The 27,905-nt window shown below is 38.2% G+C and overlaps 1 protein-coding gene across 2 annotated transcripts; it reads left to right on the forward strand.

Annotated features, from left to right (window-relative positions):
- Positions 1-855: 855 nt before the first annotated feature.
- TNFSF13B (TNF superfamily member 13b) lies at positions 856-19,452 on the forward strand. 2 transcript variants are annotated; one of them, XM_021295003.2, is made up of 7 exons: positions 856-1,056; positions 6,243-6,655; positions 6,740-6,845; positions 15,452-15,508; positions 15,790-15,902; positions 16,000-16,150; positions 17,841-19,452. In XM_021295003.2, the coding sequence occupies exons 2-7, from the start codon at positions 6,329-6,331 to the stop codon at positions 17,951-17,953; spliced, it is 867 nt and encodes a 288-aa protein (XP_021150678.2). In that variant the 5' UTR covers positions 856-1,056; positions 6,243-6,328; the 3' UTR covers positions 17,954-19,452. The 2 variants fall into 2 exon arrangements, with proteins under 2 accessions (XP_021150678.2, XP_005507869.2); XM_005507812.3 differs by having other exon boundaries at positions 858-1,107.
- The last annotated feature ends 8,453 nt before the right edge of the window (positions 19,453-27,905 follow it).

Here is a 27,905-nt window from a genome sequence, read left to right on the forward strand (position 1 = left end):
CATATCAGATAGGTAAAATATAGTGGTTTCATTTCTCTCACTATTTTTAAGTACTGCTTAGATCACAGTAAACATATATGAACATCTGAACTAAAATGCTAGAAATGAAACCTAAACCAGCGGCAGAGAACTTGCTGTCAGTTAAAAAGATCAAGTAGAGGTAGGTAAGTTTTGAGAAAATACTGAACCATCAGCTAAACAAAAATTGTTTGGTCTGAAGATCTGAAACATGCCTGAGCTTTAAAACTTTTGTTGGACCCTATTCAGGGTCTTCATTTTAGAATTTTTGCAGAGTTCTTTCTCTGTAAACAGATAAGGAAAATATTTCTGGACATGTTTTGAAAATCTTAATGTGATTAATTTGTTATGCTTCAGCTTGTGTGGAGGCAGAATAACTCTCCTGTGTCTTGAAAAACAGTAATTTTTCTTTCTCTGAAAGGCAATACAGATTAAGAGCAGACCTAGTTTAAATGTATTACAGAACATGGTGCCACTCTTAATAATTGGAGATGTACCTTTAATAATCTTAGGCAATGAGCTAAATAATGCACAACTGGAAGGCTCCTGATGTAAAATGTATGTTCACATACCAAGTTTGAAGAGATGTTGCCACTAGTTTTGATGCGCAAATAAGGAACGGATTTTGCTCTTACAGATGCAAAGAAAGGAAATTCTACAGCTGTTTTGCACGATGCTTACATCTGGTCTGGGCTAATTATTTACAAAAATTCAAAGGAAAAGGTCAGGCAGAGAACCATTCCCTTTCTGTCATTGAGGGCTCAGGGGGAGTGTAGCAATTAGATACAGCTATGAAGAAATAACGCAATGATTTGAAAATGCTTGGATCCCAGGCCTGTGCCCTCTATTAAAAGGTCCACCGGCTGTAGCAGCAGAAGAGTGGCCACTCCCACATGAAGAGCCATGGCTCCTTGTTTATTTTATTCCCATACAAATGCTTTTTTAGCCCATCTGTGCAAAATCTGTGAAGTTGTACGGTGTCGAAGAGGTGAAGAAGTGCGATACTCTGTGTTGCTGGATAGCAAGGCCAGTGAGACTGTAAGAGAAGTGAGCTACAGCTGGATGACAGAGCTCCTTTTCCCCTGTGCAGTAAGAGGGAATTGCTATAACGTCATGGTGGAGAATGGGGCCGGGGGGGGCGGGGGGAGAGGAGACTGGCAGTATGTTGCTGCGGTATATAAATCTTATGTTTTATTTGTATCTTTTATATGTTTTAAAAATTATTTTGTATTTCTTGTTGGTTCTGCTGCATACTTTGGGACACACCTATAATAATTGCTTTTCCTTCCTGTGCTTTTTCCTATTCTTTTTGAATGCACTGTGGTAAATACATAAAAAGTAATGATGGCTGCAAGTCAGCTGCATGTTTACTTTCTGTGGTATGTTTGCCAGATTTGGACCTGAATTGTCTAGATGTCTAGAGAAATAAGTTCTTTAGCAAGGAATAAATCAAGCATGGGAAATCGAAATATCTAAAATGTGCAGAGACATTCATGTTACCCTGGCAATTTAGAAACTGAGAGGCAAAGAGAAAATAATATCTATTTCGCTTTAGAAAAATCTCATAGAATCTTTATTTTTCTTTCCTTTTAACAAGGTAATATATCAAACATGTCTTTAACTGTTTGTAAAATACGTAAAAAAGGGATTCAACAGCTCCCTAAAATTTAAGATGATAGGAACACAGTATCCACAAAGAGAATGATTTTTTTATCTATATATGACGCAGGAACATATCTACTTTTGCTACTTCATAATTTGCAGTTAATGGCTAAAAGAACTAATTAAATGTCCTTGAAAGGAATGTGTACTGTTTCAGAGAGCTATCTGTGAATAGTCTTAATGCAGATACCTGTAATAGCAGAAAACTGTCATACAGGATTTATTCCTTTATGTCTTCCAAAATAGTCTATCCATGTTGTCCATCTTCAGAAAGGACTTGAAACTAAGTGTGTTTAAAATTGAATCTTTGCTTATTCTTTGCTCCTCTATCAGTTATACACTGTCCAGTGTGGTAAGGCAAGCTGTTGTGGTCTCTTCCTTTTTGTGATAACCACAGGGACCAGTTACATTTTGTGGTTACTTCAGAAGTTATGCGAAGTTGGACCTTTACCACTGGAAGCGTACTTTTAGCGTGGCTGTCGATATTTGTCTGGATCTCTGGGCTGCAGAAACTGCACAACCTTTGTTTTTAAGTAAACTTTTACATTTCTTCGGTAAATTGGGTTTTTACCCAAGTCTTCATATTCAAATAATCTGCTTCTCTTTTGTACGTTAAACTTCATTATGGGATTTTCCTCCCCCTCAAAGAGGATGCTTTTGTGGTTAAAGTACAGTACTGGATTTCAGGAAATCAAGAGTTCAGTTTCTGGTTCAACCACAAATTTCCTGTGTGATTGCTTACTATCTCTGCCTTGGTTCCCCGCAGATGTAGTGATGATGTGTTATAAATTTGCAGTTTAGCAGCGCCCATCTTGATCATTTAATCTGACATACTGCATAACAGAAATTAAAAATTTGCAGAAATTAAAGGGTTTGTTTCTGCTGTAACATCTTGGAAGGCTTAACCAGCCTTGATTTTGTTCAGGAATCCATTTCCCTTCGTGAAAACATTCTCACTGTTGAGAGTCTTCAGTGGTACTGGGTTTGGTTTGGTTTGTTTTCTTCTTATTTGGAGTTTTACCTGGAAGTTTGCTCTTTTTACCAAAAGTAAAACACTTGGTTTAAAAAAACTTTAGACTATCCAAGGCATTTCTCAATAGTTTCCCGTGGCTAAATTAACGAGATCTGTTAGTCAGTCAACCTGAGAGTTCAACATAGCTCATTCTTTGGATTAAGGAGGCACTAAATGGTTGGATTCACTGTGTGCATTGATCAACTGTACTGTGCATGCAAAATAGGACCATATTTTCAGAATATTTTATTATAAGCATTTATTCTTATTTGCTTCTAGAATTAGATGGCCAGGACTAGGTTTCCGCAGTTTAATGCAGTAGCATTTTCTTTTCTAGAAATAGTTTGGAAAACATTGCTTTGAACTGGACTTGCAGTGATTCCTTGTTGCCCCACAGTTTTACTGCAAGCATGTGTAGCATAGCATCTTGAGCCAAAAGCAGTTAATATAGTATAAACTTTTGCAAAACAGTTTTCAGATAAGCTGGCCAGTAGAGGCAGGCTGCTAACCACAAACTGAATGCCCTTTCCATGACGAGTTCTCTAGGCCTCTTATATTCGTTCTAGATTTTTGTTCTGAACCTTTTCACTGTTTGGTTTTGGCAGTCATAATTATATGCAAATAGTTTTGTCGATATAAAAGCAGAATTACTGCTACCTTTAATTTCACTTAATATTTTGCTCCTGTATATATATATCCAAATGTTGTACTTCTGTTTCTACAAGAATGTTCCACTGAGAGCTCATGTTCAGCAGGAGTCAACACCCTCCTCTGTCTGCTAATGGAAGGCTAATCTGAGCACTCCTTAGTCCATTTCAGTTGTACCTTAGTTAGAAACACAGAAGAAACTGCACGTGTGTTAATCTTATTGACTTTGCTTTAAGCAGGTTAAGGACAACTTTGCAGCTCTGCCAACAAGAGGAATCTCAAGGACAGTATGTTATGACAAGACATAGTGGCAAGCATCGAGGCACTGACTCCATGCTCTGGGCTCTGCAACTAATTTTTTGTTTGTTTGTTTGTTTGTTTCTTTTTTTGGGTTTTTTAAAGTAATTTTTCTGAGTTTTAACTTTAATGTAATTAGTAGTCTGCAATTTCCTGAAGCTTCATTTGATTGTGTTAAAATGGAAGCTTTTCAACTAAGTAAATTTCTAGGTAGTTCATGTTGTTTTTCATGATTGATCTCTCACTGTCAATATTTAGTGTTCCGCTGTGTTTTTGTCATCATAAAAGTTGTCTAAAAATGTTTTTTTCTTCAAATCATTTAACTGGTCATGGAACTACAGAACAGCGCAAGGTTGCAAACAGAGCAATCCCTTTGATACTCAGCTAGAAATACCTGTTGAATTTAACAATTTGCTGTGTGGGGCTGTTCTGATTTTCTGCATTTCCCCTTTGAAATCCACACTTATCAGAATGATAAGCAGGACAAAACCAGATGTCTTACAGAAGTCCTCTGTGCCACCACAGTTATTTTGTCAGACCAAATAATGACTGCATTTAAAGAAGGTGTGGAGTCTGGGAACAGCCTATTTTCTCTGGAAGCAGCTACAGTGATGCTAATTATATACCTGTCTGTTATTTTCTTATGTGTTAATGACAGCAGAGACCTCAGAGGCCAATTGTTTCTCAGTGTTCCTGGATAGCTAGTTATAACTTTCATTCGCTCACTTGGTTTCATTTTCTTAAATAGCACTTCATTTCCAACTGTCGTACTATTTTATTTTTGGAACAGTCAGTACTAGGCTGATAATGTTCTGATGTCTAGTGATGCTTCAAGGCATGTCTGCTTAGTTTTAATAATTGCTTATTCTGTTCCAAAAAATCTATCTTAGTGCATCTTAAATTTCTTTCAAAATGCAGCCCCATTTACACCTTAACTTAGCTTTAAAAACGTACAGAAACAAAAACCTTTAAAATATGCAGAAACTGTATGGTATTCTGCTCTTATTCTACACTGCACTGATTTCTGTATGGTTTGTCGCAGTATATACGTGCCTTCTAGGGGCATGCTAAGATACGTGGTATCGTTATTTTTCTTCTGCATTTAGGAAAATAATTACTTGCCTGTGCAGGATATTGGGTAGTTGCTAGAGACGGCAAAGTCAGGAAAGGACTATCTTGCATCACAACAGAAGATAAAGCTTATAACAGCCCTCAGTTTCTCATAGACTTAAGAAATAGGAGAGGAAGAGGCTACAGAAGTTGTTACTCTGTTGTTGCTCCTTCTACCTTCTCCTTCCCAACAGAATCAACTTGATCTGAATTACTCTGATGGGTGTTGCCATCAGGATTCATTACACAATATTCAGACAGACCTGTAGAAGTTCTCTGTCCTGCAAAGATAAAGTTTATTTACACGGTAAAAAAAAAAAAAAAAAAAAGGATTCCAGTGTGGAGGGTTGACCTGTTGGTTTTAACCCTATTTCTGATGCTTTTTGGTCTTTTTTTTTTCTGTTCTGGGCCACTGAAACCTTTAACAAATGTGTAAGACTTTAATTTTGTGTAAGAAGACACTACAAAAAGTATAGGAACACATCTAGGATATTTAGGTAGCCTTGCCACTGCAAAGAGGAAATTAATTCATAATGCAGAGTTTAAAGATAAAAGGACTAGTAAAATCTTAAAAATATGAGCTTAAGCCAGACACTCAGGATTCACCTGAAAAACTTAAGCATACATATTTAAAGTTCAGGGGGTCATTTCTGTTTTGTGGTGGGTTTTTGTTGTTGTTGTTTGGGGTTTGTTGTTGTGGGGTTTTTTGTTTTGTTTTGTTTTTTTAAATTCTCTAAATGTCATTTTCCTTCTACACCCCTCTACCCTATTATTTTCCCCCCCTTCTCTGTGTCCCCTTTTGCACTAATCCAGGTCCTTGAATTCTCTAGAGAAACTATATTTATTAGATAAGTTTAATAAAATGTCATACTTTTTCAAGTTAGTGTGATGAACTGAATCTGCAACTTCAGACAGTTGAGAGACCAGCAGTTTGTTACACATACCTTGGAATATATTTCACTCTTATGTTTAGGAAACCACAAAAATTTTTATTTGAATAGGTTGTCCCCTCTATAGGCATATAGGCATTTTAGATACTAGTATATATATATAAATATATATGATATAGTGTATATACACAGTACATCTATATACCTACACACACATACAAAGGCCCACACATTGTCATATACGTATGTCCCTTAAGTAGCACTGGATGATAGGCTGCCAGGAAACTTTACATCATTTCTGCATTTCTAGATAAGACTCTAAATTACTGGTGGTACCAGCTGTGCCTAAATGGAAAGATAATGGGAAACAGTAATAGCAAGCTGCCGCAAAAATAAATAGTTGAAAGTGAAAGGAGGAAGGTAGATTGAGCAAGCGGTTCATGAGAAGGCATTCATTGCCAAAATGCTGCACAGAAAGAAGAAAACTAAAAGGAGACTGAATCTTAGACGTTCACTCTGTACATTAAGTTTAATGGTTCTATCAAGAGCTTCATATGACAGGAAATGATCTGAGCGTTTTGTTCACTTATTCTGGATGCCCTTAGTTTCAGAGAGCAACGGGTAAGATGGATTGCACCTCGGAGGGGGACAGCTGAACTCTCCCTCTGGCTTTAGTGAGGAAAGAGCAGCGATGAAATCCGTGGACTGTTTGCACGTCATCCAACAGAAGGATACCGCCTCTTCTCCCTCTGCCCCCCCCGGTGCTGCCTCGGGCACCACGGGACCTTTTTCTATCACATTCCTGTGGCTTGCAATGCTCCTGTCCTCTTGTCTTGCAGCAGTGTCTCTTTACCATGTTATCACCCTGAAAACAGAACTAGAAGCTCTGCGCAGCGAGCTGATCTACAGGGTCCAGGCAAGGTCTCCGCTAGACCAGCCACCCGTGTCCCCTGACAAAAATAAAGTGGGTACCTCTGTTTCTTCCTTCCTGCAAGTGTCTGCAGCTGGCACCAGGCAGGTAAGCGGGAGGGGTGATTTTCAGCTTGCAGGGGATGAGCAAACATGAGGCTGTTTTCACTGATTTGATGCTTCTCCCCATTAGGAAAACAGGCTTCCTGGTCATGGCCCAGCTGAGAACTTCCAAAACGAAACCTGGAATGGGACCAGAAACAGGGTGAGAAGGTCTGTTGTCCACACAGAAGAAACAGGTAAATATCAGTCGGTGGAGTGGGTTGGAATGCGCTAGTTGGATACTGGCTTGAGAAAAGCAGTGATGTTTGACTCTTATCTTCTCCTGTCTGCCGATCCATGCTACCAGAGCCTGTTAAGCTTTTTACAATTGTTGCTGAAAGAATGGTGTTAATTATAGGCATATTCTCTTAATGGTTACCATACTGTTTAAGGTGCCAGACATTCATGCTATCTGCAGGTTGAACTTGGAACATTAGATCCCAAATCTACTTCTTGTAACAGAGATGTTTCTCCATTATGTGGTAGAGTTGAGTAAGGCAACTTTAAATTACTCAAATTGTAAAGTGCTCAATTCTAAATCCATTGTTCTTGGTTCAGCATAATGACTAACTTGTTGCTTTCTGATTAATATTAGAGAGGGAAAGCTATTATTAAAAATGCCAAGTCATTTTTCTGAGAAAACGTGTCCATCTTAAAAGAGAGAAGAAACAAGAAAACTCAACTTCAGCGAAATAAGAGCTTTCAAAGAGAAATGCTGGCCTGTGCCTGTCAAAAAAGTTAGGCTATAAGGAATTCAGAAGTTTGGCATGATTTCTGTATTAAAACAATATATTAATATAATTAGGAAAATTAATAAAGGAATGCCTGTCCAGTAAGATTTTTTTATCATGACCTTTCTAAAAGGTGAGAACACTGAAGACTGTACTCAATAAAAGACATCTGGTGTGTATTATAATGTTGGAGTATAAATGGAATATAATTGTTTCCTCTGGGGATAAAATGCCTGCATCTTTTTTCCTTTTCTAAAACACAATGCTACCTGAAAGGATGCAATGCAAAATTTTATAATAACAATTTGGGTACATGCTCTAATTGCACCAAGTAACTAAAAACATTCCTGAGTTGCTAAATCAGTTCAGTCACCTTACAGATACTTTTATATTGTTTTAACTGATGAAAGCTGATATCTTAAGTTATGAATATATGAAGTTAAAATAGAGTAATTTGTAGGTAAAGGCTAAATCAGGTTTTGCTTAAAATGTGTTTTTGATTGACTAATTAATGTGAAATGTATTTCACTTAAGCTTCAGCAAGCTAAATGAAAATGAAGCTCTGGAGTTCTCGAGTTTAAGTTCAAGTACTATACTTACCTCCAAGTCTCTCAAAAGAGAGCATTCATTTAGGATATCACCCAAGATCCATACATTTAAATGGGTATTATTCTATTTCATTAGTTATCTTTAGTTCAGGGTCTTGGCTAAGAGGGATTTCACAAACAAATCTAAAGAGAAGATTGCTTAAATCATATTTCTTGTAGCCTGTGTCCTACCATGGGAGCCACAGAGCTTCCCTGCTCTCCCCACCCCAGCATCTCCCAAATAAAAACTAGTGATCTTCTACACCTAAAGCACAAGTATCTTAAAAAATGAGGCATTTTTTTGGTGTGGTTTTTGTTGGTTTTGTTTTTTTTTTTGTTAATGTTATAGCATCAATACTCTGCAAGTTATTCACTTTCATTCACAGTGGCTTTCATCTTTATTCTTATTGCTATTTGAGCGTATATGGGGGAGAGGAGGATTTTGGGCTCCTCAGCTGTGCTTCTGGCAGATGTAAGATTCTTCTCATCAGGTAGCCACCTCTGGTTATAACAATTTATCTTTCCTCACATGAATTTCTAACTAAGATACTAATTTCTCTAAGCTTTTAAAGTTTTTTTAAAGTTGTGGGTTTTTTTTTTTAAGTTTTCAAAGTTGGCTTGAAAATTTTTTAGCATGGATAACAGAAAGCATTCGTTTAAAATGGAAAAGCTACATAACTTACTAAAAAATGTGTTATAACACGTCTACCATATTTTTGTATATAAAAAAAGGAAAAAAAAGTAAATTACAATTTTTGCATTAATATAAAAGGTCATCTGTTAGACAGGATTACCTTTCTGCCTGCTCTAATTACAACAAATTAAACTTGTGAAAGTTCAGTAAGATGTTACATTTCCTCAGATTAGACTTCACTGATTACCGTGAACCCACTAATGAGTGCAGAATTTTGTTTTAGGAGAGTAAGTGAAATAAGAGAACATGGTGTTGTTCATGGTGCTGAATCCTGTGTTACTTGGTCATGCTCACACAATCACTAGCTCTGCATTTTTATCTTCTCTCACACATTTCTGGGTACCAGAATCCCAGTAGCCTCCAAATTGCCCTGCAGATGCACTGCACTTATTTGGGTGTGATGGCAGATTAATTACAATATTGAGAGAGTTGTCTTGTTCTTGTCCTATTTCTATTTGCCTCAACAAGGTCTCAAATTAGAGTCCAATCGCACAATTAATTGCTCACTTATAATTTCACTTTAACAAGGACTAATTCCTTAGAAAGTGAATACTTGAAAATGTCAATGATATACAACTGTTTCTCATCAGAGAACAGAAGTAAAATATAAAACCATTATTTTGTTTATAAATAAAGCTATGGTTCATTTCTGTTTTCTTTTTAAACTTCCATTATTAATTTCCAGAAATGGATGCCCCATGATTTCTTTTAGGCCCAGCACAGCCCTTCTTGAACACATGGAATTCCTTTTATTTTTTTATTTTTTTTTTCTGTTTGCTTGATGTTGCATGCATAAAACTGTCCAGAAATTGCAATTGTAATTTAAATGACAATTAGAGGAATACGGATCTAATACAATGTCATTATTTCATACTTTTAGGGGCTATACATTTGTCTGTGTTCATGGCTAAAACTATTAGTCATCAGTAGTCGCATGTACATTTTGTGTCTTGGGAAAATTTCCAGCTCAAGTAGGTTGAAGAGATGGCTTTCAAGCATCTGTTCCAAATAAAGCTGTACAGTTAGCAGTCAGAACCAGAGTTCTTGATACAATGAGTAGGAGTTAATGGGTGATTTTGAAAGGCACGTATTATTAATATGTAGGCAGACTGATCATCTAACCACTTATGGTAAATATCATATCAGGACATATAAGAACAGATATGATTTTTCTTATTTGTCTTTCTTTTTATAAATTTTGCCTGTAGGGAAAAGTTGCTACACAGCAAAAACCTCTCCTGAAGTTTACACCCTGGTTAGAATTATTGATTGCCTTCCTTGCTTTTTTCTCTTGAAGATGTACATGTGCTTGAGTCCAGGAACAAGAGGATCCATTACCTAAGCCAGTTCAGTATACAACTGTCATGTTTCATTTGCATGGTCTCTGTGCCTCATTCTGGTTATTATTGTGGGATTTTTATTTCCATTGCTGACTAGGGAGGTGAGCGTCTGGCCTTCTAGAAACTCAGATTCAGGTGATGTCCTGCTGTGATCAGATTGAAGCACCCATGGACTATATTTACTTTGGTGTACTGAGGTTATCCATCTCAACCAGCCTTACTGTGTGTATGGAGGGAACTGAAGAGAAATTCTAAGTAATTCCACAAAGCAGTGAAACAGGTTAACGTGGCTTTTGACTAGGCAATTTTTTTTGGTAGCACTTTCCAATTTCTAGCCCAATATCTGTTGTGTCCATAGGACAAAACTATTGCCATGCAAGTATGGTGTATAGGGCAACCAAGATGATTAAGGGAGTGGAGCACCTCCCTTATGAGGAAAGACTGAGGGAGCTGGGTCTCTTTAGTTTGGAGGAGACTGAGGGGTGACATTATTAATGTTTATAAATATACAAAGGGTGAGTGTCACGAGGATGGAGCCAGGCTCTTCTCGGTGACAAACAATGGTAGGACAAGGGGTAATGGGTTTAAACTGGAACATAAGAGGTTCCACTTAAACTTGAGAAGAAACTTCTTCTCAGTGAGGATAACAGAGCACTGGAACAGGCTGCCCAGGGGGATTGTGGAGTCTCCTTCTCTTGAGACATTCAAAACCCGCCTGGACGCATTCCTCTGTAGCTTCATCTGGGTGTTCCTGCTCCGGCAGGCGTATTGGGCTAGATGATCTTTCGAGGTCCCTTCCAATCCCTAGCATTCTATGATTCTATGATTCTATGATAGGTTGTGAGAATTTTGCCATTGTTCTTGGTATAATCGCCTTGCTGGCAAATTGATTTATTTGTTGGTTAGAAATGTTTTTGGATGTTGTAGTTTTAGATCTCTGTGACAGAGGGATAGCAAGAACTTTTACAAGTGGAACTTGACTGTGGCAATATTTTAATGAAGAAACCTAACCTTTTCTTACTAGTCTAAACAAATACCACATGTAAAATTCCCTCACCAAGTGTTCAAAGTACTTCTTATTTTATTATTTGAAGAGGGGAAATATCAGAGTTCTCTTATGTATTTTTTTAAGGCCTACTTCTTGAAAAGAGATGTTATTCTTTTTTGGTTTTGCTGACAACAGGACAGCTCAAAAGGAAGTAGGCCTTTCTATACGAAAGGATAGAAAATTACTTGATACAGTGCTTCCAATTTTACACGAGGAATTCCACTTATTGAATGAATGAATCACTGTTGTGTGTTATGCAGAACTCACTGCAATCGAAGATACACAATATAGGCTCTAGTTTTGAAAAACAATATTCTGCTTTATACTGTATAATAGAAATCTACATAAAGTATTCTTAAATCTTAGTAAATCATTTCCTTGTTATTCTGAGTGTACCATGTTACTCATAATTCTGTTAAGGTCAAAATAATGCTAGCAATACTTTCAAGAGGTTTGTTAGATCTGAGCCGTATCTGTAACTTTGACCAAGCCACTTTAATGCAGGGGCTTATTTAATTCATTATTAATGCCATATAAAGATTTCTTAATTGAAAAGCACCAAAATAACCAGTCTATAAAAATACACAAACAAAAAGTAAAGTAAGATCTCTTCTGATGAGAAATGAAGAAGTTAAGGGAAGAACTGCAAATTGTTCAAGAGCATGAATATAATTTATAAACATAATTATCTATAGTGTTTAAGTATGTTTCAGGAAGTCTACAGAGAACAGATCTAGACCAAAGAAGGAACCTAAACAAGCAGATCTGTTTTTTAAAGTTCAGGTTTTTTGCTTGTTTTTATTTCAGCAAAAATTGAGATAAATATCTCAGGCCTCAGATACCGAAACTTAAAAAAATGTGCATGAATTCACAGATAAAAAACTTAAAAATTCATTTGGATGGAGGTTAAATTGCAAAATATTGAAGTTATTATGCAAGTTAAATAATACAAAAGCTTGTATGGGAGGGCAAATTAGATTTTACCAGTATCAGGTCTTAATTCATACAGATATGCAGAAGGCTGCATTCATATCCCTCTGTAAAAGCTAGTGCTATTTTTTTTTTTATTGTGGTTACATTGCTCAACCGGTGGAGAACACATCCCTTCGTGTTCTCGCTGTGGTTTATAAAGGCATCTGGAGTCACTAATTTCTTCAGAATTGGCTGTTCTGTTCATGGAAGAAGAGAGATTCTGAAATGTTCTTCTCCCCCACACACCCTGCAGAGCAGTTAAAATCAGAAAAAAAAAAAAAGCCTCTTGTCAAATTAAAGCCATTATACGAAGTCACAAGAGGACAAGAGATGCTTTCTTGTTCTATATACCTTCTGTTTTGTACAGCTAGACCTCATGATGACACTCAGTCTAGATATTTTTACATATTTTTAAGATATACTTTAGGAATCCTGCATTCTGCATGCATGAATTATTTAAAAATACTTTAGGCTACAAACCTGATGCTCAGGTTTCATTTCCACTGAGCTGAAGGGCATTCAGGTAGAGCTTTTGATTTATTCTGCTCTGTACTGATAGTAACTATTCAACCCACATTTTGTAGTGCATGTATTCTTGATGTTGTACTTCAGGTAATATTTGGGTCCTTAGAATAGAATTGCTAACATTTCTTAGTAATATTAACTTTTTACTGAAAATCTCTATTAATTTATCCAGAAAACATACTCTGTATATCCATATATTCTCCTCAATAGTAGAGTTGTTTAGTCTGAATTTGTTTCAATGAATTATTTAATTTACAGCATGAATGTAGTTCCACTGTGGTCAAAGTGAAGTGCTTGCATATGCTGGAAATAGTTATGTGTCAGTCTTGGCTTCTGGACATTTTTTGAAGTATGCAGTTCAATTCCTCAAATACTTTTTTAGATACTATTTGTCCTTTGTGGCTTTCAGTAAAATGGCCACAGTGCTAATTTATGTTCTCTTTATTGTCATGAATGACACTGCTGTGTCCATAATTTTCTATGAAGAACAAGCTTACTCTCTTCTGTGGAGCCTTAATTCTATCTGCATACACTAAAAAAACAAATAGTGAGATTTTATAGAGAATATATGTAGATTTGATATCTGTAGAATAACGGAGAGTTGGTTTGTGTTTTAAAGAGATGGAACAGGTCTCAGACTGTACTGAACTTGTTGAGTTCAATTACTGTGTGGCAGTTATCAGCAATGATGACTAGTATTCCAATGCTGCAAACAAGTGAAGTATAAATCCAGACTTGCAAACTGTGAACTGGGATAGTTTTAAGAATGTCAATCAGGTTTGCAGAGCAGGTTAAACAAGAGTTGCTGAAGTAGCTGTAACTCTCACTGCTTGTGGGCACTGCTTGTTGGTATGCATCTGGATAGCAGCTGGTTAGTGTGAATCATGACAAATTCTCTCTTGTTTGGATAGTGGAAAATCCAGTGGTCACACCAGTGAGTTCTTTTAAAAGCAGTAATTAAAATATTGGTTTAGCTTACTAAAATACTAGGGAATCAGCAAATTCTATTCACTAGGAAAGCACTTCGCTCCAAAGGAGACCGAATGAATAGAATCTCTTATGAAATAAGTTGCCTGATGTGCTTTATTGTGAGATTTCAGAAAATCACAGTTTGATTTTATTTGGAATCTTCTTTTCCAGAAAACTCTGTCACTTCCATGAGAGAAAAATGACTGAATGACTGATTTTGTGATGGCTTGGTTTTTCTATTTCTTATCAGAAGATAGGGAATTCAGGTGCCTTTAAATTCTTGGTTTGAGAATCTATAGATTTTGGCACATTATTGATTGATGTTAATAGAACTCAAGAACAGCGAAGGAGACAGAAGCTTGCAGGATAGCATTCCCATTAATGTAAGTAGGGCTCACAGGCTGTGTGATCACTGTGACATTGAAGCATTCCCTGACGTGTGCTTGAATCTTTAGCTGCTGCCAGTTGGCACCACTAAGTTCTGGTGAGCATCCAGCCCCGTTCTGGCATTTTCAGGCAGGCACCCTTGGAAAAGAGACTTAGATACTGACAGCAGCCGCTTTCTACTCAAATCCTCTCACTACCTGCCATGCAGCAAGAGGTTTGTGCTGCTGAGCACTTGGTTGCACATGTGGATACCACTGGCAGATGTAGAAACAGGATCCCATGGAGCCAGGCACTGCTCATTACAGTGAGAGTGGCCAAATCTGACACACAACCTTCTTACCTGAAAAGGGATAAACAAAAATGGGGATTCAGAAATTCAAGGCAGAATTTTCTTCTCCTGACTCTTAGTAAATTCATTTCTTTCAAGTGCAGTAGATGTTACTGCTCTGTTTTCCAACCTTCAAAGTAGCATAAGAACCAGATGTTTCCATTAAAATCTGCTCTCAGCAAATGCAACTGTTCTAGTTTTCTTTCTTCTCTCTTCTTTTCTTCTCTCTTCTTTTCTTTTCTTTTCTTTTCTTTTCTTTTCTTTTCTTTTCTTTTCTTTTCTTTTCTTTTCTTTTCTTTTCTTTTCTTTTCTTTTCTTTTCTTTTCTTTTCTTTTCTTTTCTTTTCTTTTCTTTTCTTTTCTTTTCTTTTCTTTTCTTTTCTTTTCTTTTCTTTTCTTTTCTTTTCTTTTCTTTTCTTTCTTCTGTTCCCTGACATTTAGGCTTAGCAGATTTTTTTAGGGTATTTGTTTCACTTGTAAGCCTATATTTTAGCATACCGCAATATTTTTTGCTGATCAAACTCCTAGTTTCTCATTAGTGTTGCCAGTCTTTACAGTTTTGAGTAATCCATCAGTTTTGACAGACACTAAACTATTTGTTATGTGTGCATTAGTTTGCTAACAGTCATCTCTGTATCTTCCTTCTTAATCTCAGAATAGGTTGATTGAGTGTGGGTATCTGAAAACATATTGAAAGTGCATATATATGGATTTCGAGAATTTATTTTGAAAGTACCGTGTAACCAGTATATATGACTAATATTTCACAGCAACTATGCCTGGAAACTAATTTCTTTAAATGATACAGTAAACATCACTAGAAAATCTGAAATCTGTCATACCTGGCAGGGTTGGGGTATTTTTTGAGCTTTTGCTTAGAAAATGAAAAAGCTAATTGATCTGATGATTCCTAGCTTATTTGACTTACTGCTACATTTTTCAATTATATTAGGGCCAGAGATTACAACAAGCATTACTGGTGCAGCTATCTGGGACATCCTGCTTAGCTGCATGATCTCCGAAATTTATCTAGTACATGTTGTGGTATGAATTTTGTTTGGACACATTTGAGTAAGATCTGTGTTAAAATCAATAGATTACATTTCCAAATAAGAGACTGAGAGAATTTTTTTTTTCATATCTTCTTTTTTTAAAGTTGTTTCAAAAGCTTATTCTATTACTGATTCCTATTTCTTTGGTTTCAAAACTCTTTCATCTTGCAGTGCTGCAGGCCTGCTTGCAACTGATTGCTGACAGCAAAAGTGATATCCAACAGAAAGGTAAGAATATGTTCCACAATTTATAGCTAACGTGTCCACGTATTAGCTCTTCCATCCAATTTTATCTAACTTCAAAGCAGTAATTGAGTTATGGTATTGTATTTAAAACAAACAAACAAAACGCACCAGCTGGACAGTTCTTGCAAATATCCTCTTTTCAGTGGGGAAATCCAGCTAGTGAGACTGGAAGTCTTGACTCGAAGTCAGCTTTATTAATTTTTGGCAGATGAAAATGAAGCAAGTTACTTTTCTGATTACCCAAATAATATTGTTCCTTTTAGATGATTCAAGCATTGTCCCTTGGCTTCTGAGCTTTAAACGTGGAACGGCTCTGGAAGAACAAGGAAATAAAATAGTGATCAAAGAAACAGGCTATTTTTTCATATATGGCCAGGTGAGAATGCTCAATTTACTTCAGCATCTGATGTGTTAAAGGATTTTTAATGTCTCCAATACAGTATCTTTGAAGTCTGCATCTCTTCATTTGGTAGGTTTTATATACCGATACAACATTTGCTATGGGACACCTAATACAGAGGAAGAAGGCCCACGTGTTTGGTGATGATCTCAGCTTGGTGACATTGTTTCGTTGCATCCAAAATATGCCACAGTCTTATCCGAATAATTCTTGCTACACGGCTGGTAAACATCTAAGTTTTTCTTTTCTTTGTTTGAAAATACACTGTGTCAAATAGAATGTCTAGTGTTGGGTGATGGAGTATTGTGGCAGTTGCAAAGAAAATGGCCTACATTCATGGATCTAATTATTTGCAAAATTACAGAATACTTTAAAAAAATATGGTTTTATAGAAGGTATTGGCAGTTGGAGGATATATATCTAGCTTAGGTCATCTGAACAATTCTTCTCTCTCCACTGACTACATAATGGGGATGGATACTTTGCTTTCAGTCAGATGCCTGAAGCAGACGAAAGCAGCACGTACTGTCCTCACTGAAGAACTTAGGGACTAAATTTTACACTTAGTTAACCCAATAAAATATTTAGGAGCTATGTTCTGCTTTAAAAGGTCACATATTAATTTTAGCGACCCAGCTTTTGAATACCTTACTGTGGGATTTCCAAAGGTGTTTCTCAACAGCTTAATTCTCTGCTCTTTATTATGGCTACTGCAGTTTTACTCTTTGGTTAGATGAAAAATCATTGACTTCTATAAGTAAATCTTTCTGACTGCAAAAATTAGAAGCACCACAAGAAAGACCAATTGAAATATTTAGTGTTAGTCTAGCAGCCTCAGTGCTCAATATATATGTGTATTCCTGCAGCAGCATTTGAGGAATTATTGTCAAGGCCTATTAAACCTCATTTGGTAGCTCTTATCTGTGTGTCTTTTCCCCTTAATGGTGGATTTGAGAGTTTTCTCTTTTGCTATTTTTCCAGCAAGATCTGTGTGAATAGGGCTCACAGGTTGTGTGATCAATGCCTTACAAATGCCTTACACTGAGTGGTGGAGTTGACTGTTGGCAAGTAATGGCATTAAACAAATGGGATGGGGAAGGAAGGTTTTTTCTAAATAAAAATAAATTATTTACTTCCTTCTGGCAACTGAGGCAGTCCAAACATTTTCTTTAACTTTCTGCCACCCCTGCCACACATTCTGGCATTGTAACAACCTTCAATTTTGTCTGTCTTCTTATTTTACTCTTATATTACTCCCTTTCCTAACAAGGGTCTCTACTCCATCCTGCCACTTCATGGTTCCTGCTTCCCAGACTCCCACTTTCCTGCTTTCGCCTGGAACCCCAAATCTCACTGCAATGCCTCATGCTGTTGAGCATGTGTCACAGCAGATGTTAGATGTGCTCTCAGCTCAGCGACTGCAACTTGAAGGCGAGGTGCTTTTGGTTGTCATGTCAGCTGATGTGTGGCTGGCAGGAAGCACTTTTCTGCTCTGCAGTTGCAAGGGATCAGCTGATGTCTGGTAGCTTTATTGGGTTGGTAAAGTTCATGAGACCTCCACCAGAAACGTGGGAACACAGTGGTGTAGGACCAGCAATACGCTGACCTTGACTGTCTCATCATCATAACATGAGGAATTTGGGTACACCGCTGTTATGATTTTTTGCAGTGTTTGCTTGAGCGAACTGTGATGTGCTGAGTGCAGAGGGGAAAGTGGGTCCAGCTCCACAGAGGATGTTAAGTGTCAGCTTTGGGTAGGCTGCAAGTTGTAAGACTGTGCATAAAGACAAAAAAAGTCACAAGAACAAGCCATGCTTAAAGTTATAAGATGATGTGTAATGACTTTTTGCATAAAATTTATGAAAATAATGTACTTGAAATATTAACTAAAAATTATTCCAAATATTTTGCCAGGCATTGCAAAGTTAGAAGAAGGGGATGAACTTCAACTTACAATACCACGGAGAAGGGCCAAAATATCCTTGGATGGAGATGGTACTTTTTTTGGTGCAGTTAGACTCCTCTGAAGCCATTAATTTCTGTTTTTATGCATAATGTCTTTTTATTCTTTTCCTTGCTTTTGTCAGAAAAAATATTGAATTGTAATGAAGCTGCCAATTCAGTCTCTCCCCATCCACTACCAGCTTCTGAGAACTTCTTTTCAGTTTAATAAGGGAACCCAAAACAGGAAACACACCAGAGATATAACCGTCATGTGATTACCAGAAAGCAAAATTATTTTAGACAAAGGGAGACTCTAAATAACAACTGTAAAGTAATGGTTTATTGGCTTTGAAATTATTTCTTGCCCATAAGGCAAATCAAAGAAGGAGTCGCCTCTAAAGTATAGCATAAACAGGACCATTGACTATCAAATTATTATCCATAATTGAAAAGGAAAACTAAAACACATCTTAGATTTGCTTTGTTTAATCAATAATATATTTTAAGTATAAAGTATGGAGAAGAAACATCGAACAGGAGATTCCCCATCACAAAATGGAGATGTCAGGTGTTTTTGGCCTTTTTTTTTTAGTTTTTGTTCTTTGACAGCAAGATTTTGAGGAAAGAAAAACATGTAAATCCATGGGATAATGAAAACAAACTTTTCAGAAATAAACAGAATAGTAGCCACCAGCTTGCTTGCTTCTGTGAACAAAAGGTGTATTAATTACTAAAATCTATTAGTATTTACTAATTAGGAGTAGTTTCAATAGAAAAAGAACATATAAGATGCATCAACAGCTTGATTTCAAAGTATTGCTACTCATCATGGAACATGTATGCTTCTGTGTAAGCAAGGCAGGGATAGAAAGAAACATGGTGAGATTCAACAAAATACAGTGGGTGGAATTGGTTTTCTGGTTTCATAATTTCTGTAGTCAAATAAAGATATTGTGTATGTATGTATATATATGAAAATATGGAAACACATGTATAAGCCTTTGACTTTTGGGCATAGAATTTTATCTTCTTCTGAATAGTGTATCCAATGGAAATATTTCATATCTTTTTTTATTTGTCTTGCTTTTTTCTATTCTATGCAATGTAGTAAAAAGAAAAAGTCAATAAGCCTGGAACCAGCCATACAACTAACAAACTATTTGTATTCCAGACATCTGGGCTCAACCCATAGGTTAACTATAGACTTTTTCTGCAGTTTTGAACTCTGTTTTACAAAAAAATCAAACCTGTAGAAAGACTAGACAGATGTCTTTTTTCTTTTATGTTGTCTGTGTGCTTAGTTCAGTAGATAAGATCTGTGTCTTTTTTACTCCAAGAATCCATGTGTATTGTGTAGTCAAAGAAATAGTGCAGTAGGCATGTGGCTGCGACTTCGAGGAGCTATTGTAATTCAAACATTGAATACTTATTCCAATGATCTTCAAAGAAGTATCGAACTGCTACTGGAATAGATAAAATAAGAAAATCCACAGTAATGAACTGTATTTAATTTGAAAATATTTTTAGGAGTTAAGAATTGTGTCATATAAGCTGATTTAGTAAAGCAACAACATTTTGTGTATTGCAGTCTCCTTGTCTATTTTTATAAATCGTGCTGACTTGATTATGTTCTCATGGTGATAGAGAATAAATAAAAGAAATTTGAAGCTAGGAGTTATAGACTATGGTAAAATAATTAAATAATTCATCCATCTTCTCTGGGCCACAAGAAGATATTTCATCAACAAGCATATGTGTGTTGGATTACCACACTGAGATGTTTATGAGGTTTAACTACAGTTTCAAATTGTCTAGAAGTCCTCCTTGTACAAATTTATTTATTTATGTGTCCTGGATCTGAAGCTGCCACTGCTGCTGCTTTTCATTATTATTATTATTATTATTATTATTATTATTATTATCATCATTATTACTCTATTATTATTTAACTTTGATGTGCTAAGTTTACCAAAAGGGCATTTTAAATCCTCTACAGGAACCAAAGGTTTAGCCAAAGGTAGACATGTAGAAGCTGCATGTAGATAAAACAGTTATTAGCATGCAGTGAGTTGTCTGTTATTACTGACATATATTAAAGAGATGCCTAGAATCTCTAATTAGAAGCTTGTTGATTTTAGTGTTGTCTGGTTATGGAAAAATGTGTTGTTACTGTTTCTTTCCCAGAGACTTGATGGCTTAACTTGCAAATTTAACTTTTGGTACATAGGTTTCCCCAGTGGTTTCAGTGGGCTCGTGTGTGCTTAGCTTAAGCTAATTCTGAAGGTACTTGGCACCTTAGAATGTGTAGCATCGACATAAATAGACACAGTGTAATATTTTGAACACACAGCACATAGCAAAAATTCTGTGAAGCTAGATCACTTGTCATCGCTGTCCCTTTTCCTTGCCCTATTTCTTCCTTCTGCTGCTGGCAAATGTGGACGGTGCAGAACTTTGGAAAGTGTTTGGGATATGGTGTGGCTTGGAGGAAATATTTCCTCTTCTCAGTGAAAAGATTTCAGAAGTATTCCCTTCCTGTATTAGGATGAAACTGAACCTCAAGTTTCTTCACAAAAAACGTGAACTGTGACAACTCCCACATGTGTTCAGAGACTGCAAGTCAACAGGCTCTTCAGATATTTCTACTAACAAAGCTGGGAATTTTGTTGTTATTGGGTTAGTTTTCTCCTGCCTTCATGAGAAAACTTGTCTGCTTGAACTCAGTCTGCTTCTGCACAAAGTTGAGTTTTAACAAATCAGCATTTTCTGACCAAAGCAGGAAGAAAAGGAGAATACCTCATTCCTGATGGTTCTGCTAACAAACTGGTGATACATGAGTGTGCAAAGTGCATCCAGACCACAATCGCACTTATGCCTCAGTGGGAGCTTCTGAGCCTTTCTGCATTTGATAGACATTATGTAGATAAGTGCGATAGATAACAAGTAGTATCTAGTTGGTTCATACCATATTTTACATTTTTATCAAGGACATCTAGCATTTAAGGTAGGTTTCTGCAAATGCATCAAACTGTGTGAATACTTTGGTTCCTTTTCATGTGGTGTTTCTTAAACAGCATCACGGGAAACATAAGGGACTTGAATATTTTCTTTCCAGTACATTTTCACAGAAAGTGTGAGCTTGTATGATTTTTTTCCTTTTTAATAATGTGCAGTTGGCAGATATATAGCTGCTTTGAAACATGTAATTTGTATCTTAAGAATTAATATATGCCCATTATACAACATGCAATCACACACCCTATAGACATACAGAGTAGACTCATTATATGGCTCTCCTGCCTCTGACTGTTTCTCAAATTGCATATGCCATTGTAAGACCTTAATTTCAATTGTCCCATAGTTTTGCCAAGCTTACACTGCTGGAGTTGAGATTGTCTGTATCTCTGGTTTATGTCTTAGTTTGAATTGTCTTGGATAACTGCAGCCCTCAAAGTTCTACTCTTCTAAAGATAAGGGTAGGAAAAATGCATTGTTTGGATTTTATTTTAATGACTTGGCTACTTTGTATTTGGAAAGGAGTAGAGAGTGAATACTTTGAAAGAAGAAATGTGTATAAAGTGGGGTTTGCTCTGTTTTAATCAGGGCTGCTTTTCCTTTTCCCTTTCTTTTTCTCTTTCCCTTTCCTCTTCCCTTTCCCTTTTCTTTTCCTTTTATCTTTCCCTTTCCCTTTCCCTTTCCCTTCTTTCTCCTGTGCACACATACTTTGACAAGGTGTATGTTTTTGAATAATATTTTTTTTTCCTCATGTTAAGCATATTCTATCTCTATGGAGCTTTCAGAAGGGAGAAGAGAATGTTCCCAGCAGTTCTGTCTCTTGTCTGAGTCCATGGATTACTACCATTAGTGAGATCTAAGCTTGTTCTCCAAGGTCAGTCCAAGGAGCAGTGAGAAGGAAGTTGATGAAAACATAGGAAAGAGGGAAGGTAAATGTTTAATGTAGAAGGGATCTCATGGAGTTTGCAGGTTGTGTAAAGCTTAGAGGTGATGGGGAAAACAAGCCAGATTTGGAGCTAGACTGCAGACATTGGAGAGACCCTAATTAGGATTTGTTTGTTTGTGAGTTGGGCAGAAATGCAAAGGCATGAAATGGACTGGCTGTGAAAAGCCTAGGGAATAAGTGAGATTAGACAAAGACAGCAGCTTGGGGAAAAGGGCCAAGGGTTCCTGGGGAAAATCAAGCTAAACACAAGTCTGTAGTGAGCCCTGTCAGAGACGAAGGCGAACAGCACACTGCTCTGTATTAACAGGAGTATCACCAGTAGCTTAAGGGAAGGGGTTACTCCCCTTTCCTTGGCACCTTTCAGACCATATTTGGGATCTAGCATCCATGTTTGGATGCACTACACCTCAAATATGAGAGTGAAAGTGAGAAATTTGAGGGAGTCCATTTGTCATACAAAGGGATGGTAAGGATGGAGCACACACCTCCCCTTCAAGGAAAGCCTGAGGGAAATGGTTTTGTCTAGCCTGGTAAGGAGGCTCAGTGGGGGGTCCTAATAGCAGCCTTCCAATATCAGGTAGGAGATTGTCAAGAAAACAGAATCATACCCTTTGAAGTGTGGGAAGAGACAACGGGCACAAATCAAGTTGGGAAGTTCATACTTGACATAAGGAAAAAATGTATTTAACATGGTGTTGTGGTCCATTTGGATCTCTCAAATTTACAGGTCAATGTACTCTTTAAATTAAACTTCATTTTATCAGCTCATTAGGAAAGAAAACAAACATGAGAAACAAGGGTTCAATCCCCTTTGTCCAGACGTGTCTAACATGAATTCACTAATTCATAACTTAAGTCATGAGGTTTATAACTCAGAAGTTAATTCATAACTTGCATTTCATAATTTGTAATTCATGCACCTATGGGCAAAAGAGTTACCTAGATGATGGAGAGAGCACTGATCAATCTTCCTTCTCCATCATGGTGCAGGTGTCCCCTGTATCATACTGGGAAGCGTGAAAGCCTCAGCTGTCCAGCTGCTGTTGAACCTGTTTCTGAAACTTTTGGGCTAAGTGGACATATTTCTACCCTTCCATCTTGGAAGCTGGGTCAATACCATTCCCGCGAATTAGCAGTTTATGAAGAAACTTACAGACAGCAGATACGGAAGGATGATAGCTGCAGGAAACAGCAAGCTGCAGGTGATACTGGCTGCATAATGACTTTTAGCCCTTTCTGACCACCATGTCTCACCTATGTGTTGCTTTCATTTTGACCTAATGGTGCTGATCCCAGCATACATCAAGCCTTAGCATGAGCTGTGTTTCAGCCAAAATCTAAGCAGGAATTCAAGAATCACACCGTGGGGACAGTCAACCAGTGAAGTAGGTTGTCCAGATGACCGTGAAAAATGTGTTCCTACAGATTTACAACACCTCAATGCTTAATGCCCTGAGCAATATGATCTGAATTCAGCGTTGAGCCGTCTGGAGTACAGACCTCCTAAATGATCCCTTTCCCCTGGCTGATTCTGTGATAAGAAACCAGGACATGTGGGGGCCAGCAAAAGGACTGAGGCTGCTGGAAACAGGTCAGAAAGGCTCCTGCTGGGGAAGGAAGGGTGCTCATTTCCTGAATGCAAAGGAAACATGGGTTCCCCAGTCTGTGCTTCAACAGTATCAACAAACATTTAAATAATGCACAGGTTCCAGTTAAGCACAGCAAGCTGCTAGCAGTTATCAGGTACTGCATAATCCAAAACTCAAGAGTGTAAATTGAATCGAACCACGCGACCAAGTAATCATTTTCATTTGCTCCCATTAAGGTTTCCTGTTGCTTTTTTAGCCCCCTTCATTCAGTGATGGGAGAGACACTTAGTTCATCCTATGGAAAATGGGATATTGATGGAAAGTGTTTTCAGCTGGGACCCAAACTAATTTTCAGAAATATTGGAAGGAAGTAGTATTGAGGCAAATCATGCAAGAAGAGAGATTATTATGTCCTATTTAAATCAGAATTGTATTGCTTTTCTGTCTGTGAGAGCTGGCTGAAAGGCCATGTTTACTTTCCGGATATTTTGATATTTTTTTTCTTTCTTTAAATCTGAGTTGGTTTAATTTTGACGTAAAACTATTTCTCCCAAAACTTTTTTGGTGGACATAACTTCTTCAGATCATATCTCTGATCCTGATGAATGCTTGTTATTCTGCAGGAAATCCTATATATCAACATGCAGGTGAGTTCTCCTTCCAGACTGAGCTCAGGGTACTCACCTTCCAGAGCTTCTTAGCATAGGAAAGAGTGACAGTATGATAGAATAGTTTGGGTTGGAAGGGACCTTCAAAGTTCATCTAGTCCAACCCCTCTGCAATAAGAAGGGACATCTTCAACTAGATCAGGTTGCACAGAACCCTGTCCAGCCTGGCCTGGAATGTCTCCAGGGATGGCGCATCTACCACCCCTCTGGGCAACCTGGGCCAGTGTTTCACCACCCTCATTGTAAAAAAATTTTCCTTATATCTTGTCTAAATCTCCCCTCTTTTAGTTTAAAACATTACTCCTTGTCCTATCATAACAGCCCCTGCTAAAAAGTCTGTCCCCATCTTACAGGCCCCTTTTAAGTACAGAAAGGCTGAAATAAGGTCTCCCTGGAGCCCTCTCTTCTCCAGACTGAACAACCCCAACTCCCTCAGCCTGTCCTCACAGCAGAGCTGTTCCATCCCTCTGATCGTTTATGTGGTCTCCTCTGGCCCCTCTCCAACAGGCCCATGTCTTTCCTGCACTGAGGGCTCCAGAGCTGGACACAGGACTCCAGGTGAGGTCTCACCAGAGTGGAGCAGAGGGGCAGAATTACCTCCCTTGACCTTCTGGCCACACTCCTTTTGATGTAGCCCAAGATACAATTAGCCTGGGCTGCAAGTGCACACTGCCAGCTCATGCTAAATCTTTCAACCACCAATCTTTCATCTTGATGAGCTCCTTTGTATCTGGAGACTGCCATTTTCAGTTTCCCCGGCTCAGTACCCAACAGCTCTTTCAGAATTCTAAGCTGAGTTCCCTCCAGACACCACTTTCAATTTGTTAACAGGTCCTTCAGTCTGAAATATTTTAAACAGCACATACTGGACTCCACAAATTGGTGGTTTTGGCAGAGCTCTATGTTGTCTGAAAATTTCCAAGCTGCCCAAGTCTTTACTGTATAGTTCCTTAAACTGTATTTTTCACAGGTGGTCACTGATTGAATGTTCCTCATTTTCTGGCTGACTGACTGATGTCCTTGTGGTGTCGTTTGCAGAAGTGCTGAAACTCACAGCTGCAACTGAAATTAGCAGGAGCTGTGCTTTGAAATATGGAGGGCTATATAATTCTGCTTAGAAATATTACAGCAACAAGTATTCTGGAAAAGCCTTTGGAGAAATAAATTCTGATCTGTAGGCAGACTTACTTAGGAGGGTGCAGTCAGCCAAGAACTGTGCTTTGGAAAAAGCAGGAGGAAAATTTCTTGAATCTGTGCTGGACATTGTGTGTGCTCGGTATGATAGGAATCTTAATGGGGAGGGCAATGTGAGGTTATATTAAGTAACTTCTGTTACAGGTGCAAGGAAGTAGGACTGAGATTATGAAGAAAATTTTGGCCTATCTTCACTGTGAGCATTTAACTTTGCACTGAAAGACTTGGTGGGGGTTAGGGACAAAGGACCTCCAGGGGCCTGTTTCTATTTCCCCTGGTAGAAGAGAAGTTCCACTCCCCACAGACTTCATAGAAACTGCTACATGTAGCTGTGGAAGGGGTGGTAACACTTCTACCTGTGCTTAGACATCATTTGCCTCCCCATTAAAGGAAATAGAAGGCAATGGCTTCATAGCTCCTGACACCACTGGAGAACAAACCTTGCACTTTTAAAGGAGGAAGAGTAAGGGGAAAGTTTTGCCAGAGGACAGCAGATAAGCAGCATCTGGTGGCAGACTGCTGGCTCAGGGTTTTTTACATATTTTCTTTTATTGTCCTCTGAATGAGAAAGTCACAAGGATGACAGAGATTTGAAAAGATGTACAACTCTGTTTCACCATAATCACTATTGATTTTTTTTTCCTCAAAGAGGAATTCACCGCCTCCTCCTGCTCAAACAAGAGGACACTAAGAACAAAGAGAGTGAATGGGGTGAAGTAGCACATCAGGTGATGTGGCAGGTGGGAGAGGTAGCTGAGAAGTATCTGTGTGGGAGTGGGGAATAAAGCCAAGGCAACAGCAAGACTGCTGTGCCGCTGCTTGTTTTCTCCTGATGTCTCAGTTGCTCCATGACACCTTTCAGCCCTGTGCTAATCTAGCATTTAATCACAACTGGCAATTTTTTTGAGAGCAAGTTTACGATGGGTCATACTTACGTCTCTGTTCAATTATCAGTTGTCTGCTGGTTTTGTTTGGATCAAGATAATTTTCTTCATAGTTGTTAGAATATTTTCTTTTTAGTAGCTAGCACATTCTTTCATTTTGGATTTAGTGTGATCACAGGTTCACAAAATGGTTAGAGATCATGTAATCCCACCCACCTACTAAGGCAGGTTCACCTAGAGCAGATCACACAGGAATGTGTCCAGGAGGGTTTTGAATGTCTCCAGAGAAGGAGACTCCACAGCCTCTCTGGGCAGCCTGTTCCAGTGCTCTGGCACCCCCAAAGTAAAGAAGTTTCTCCTCATATTCAGATGGAACCTCCTGTGTTTCAATCTGTGCCTGTGGCCCCTCATCTTATCATTGTGCACAACTAAAAGGAGTCTGGTCCCATCCTCTTGACATCCACCCTTGAGATATTCATAAATATTGATGAGATCCCCTCTCAGCCTTCTGTTCTCCAGGCTGAACAGACCCAGCTCTCTCATAATAACACACTGAACTTCCCTGGGACAGAGTTAATGTTTTCTTTCCAGTAGCTAGGCTGTGTTTTGGAGTTGTTATGAAAAGAATGTGGGAACTCATTAATGGTTTGGCAGTTAGCAAGGACTTTCTCAGCTTTCCAGCGCAGGTGCACATAGTATCACAGTATGTTTGGGATCGGAAGGGACCTCAAAAGTTCATCTAGTCCAGTCCCCCTGCTGGAGCAGGAACGCCCAGGTGAGGTCACACAGGAACATGTCCTGGCGGGTTTTGAATGTCTCCAGCGAAGGAGACTCCACAACCTCCCTGGGCAGCCTGTTCCAGTGCTCTGTCACCCTTACTGAGAAGAAGTTTCTTCTAAAATTTAAGTGGAACCTCTTGTGTTCCAGCTTGATCCCGTTACCCCTTGTCCTTTCATTGTTTGCCACCGAGAAGAGCCTGGCTCCATCCTCGTGGCACTCACCCTTAATATATTTATAAACATTAATGAGGTCACCCCTCAGTCTCCTCTTCTCCAAACTAAAGAGACCCAGCTGCCTCAGCCTTTCTTCATAAGGGAGGTGCTCCACTCCCTTAATCATCTTTGTTGCCCTACGCTGGACCCTCTCCAGCCGTTCCCTGTCCTTCTTGAACCGAGGGGCAGCTGGGTCAGGGCACAGACAGGACAGCATCTAGTTTGTCATCCAGACTGGCCAATGAGATTTTCCCTACCATTAGAACTATGCTTGGTATATAGCTAGAATCACCTTTTCCGGCTCATTAGTTTTTGGCCTTTTCACTCTCTTTCTGAGATCAGCTGTTTGGGACTGAGATGCTCTGTTTTCCAGGACTGGCTGTTTTACATGATCTTGTTTGAGTGCAAACTGCTGTCCAGATCTCTACTCCTCAAAGACGTGCTGTACAGGACCAGTGTTCATGAGCAATTGCCTTGTGCATCACTTCTTTTATATGCATATATATATATGTTGTTGCTATTGGTAGTACTATATCATTATTGTTGTTACTATTACTATCATTTTCCCCTTTATTTGCTGTCTTATTAAACTGCTCTTGTCTCAACCCACAAGTTTCTCCCTTACCTTTTGATGCTCTTTCACACCCCGCTTGGCAGGGGGAGTGACCAAGAGGCTGTCTGGTGCTTGGTTGCCATCTGGCTTTAAACCACGACAAGTTACGATTACCAGCCAAAATGCCAGTGCCC

Source organism: Columba livia, chromosome 1 (genome assembly GCF_036013475.1).
Source record: "Columba livia isolate bColLiv1 breed racing homer chromosome 1, bColLiv1.pat.W.v2, whole genome shotgun sequence".
NCBI lineage: Eukaryota > Metazoa > Chordata > Aves > Columbiformes > Columbidae > Columba > Columba livia.

Bases quoted from the DNA above. Each gene is read 5' to 3' on its own strand.
- TNFSF13B (XM_021295003.2), top strand. From the start codon at position 6,329: ATGAAATCCGTGGACTGTTTGCACGTCATCCAACAGAAGGATACCGCC. The intron at 6,656-6,739 runs GTAAGCGGGAGG...TCTCCCCATTAG, and splicing joins CTGCAGCTGGCACCAGGCAG to GAAAACAGGCTTCCTGGTCA. The intron at 6,846-15,451 runs GTAAATATCAGT...TTCATCTTGCAG, and splicing joins TGTCCACACAGAAGAAACAG to TGCTGCAGGCCTGCTTGCAA.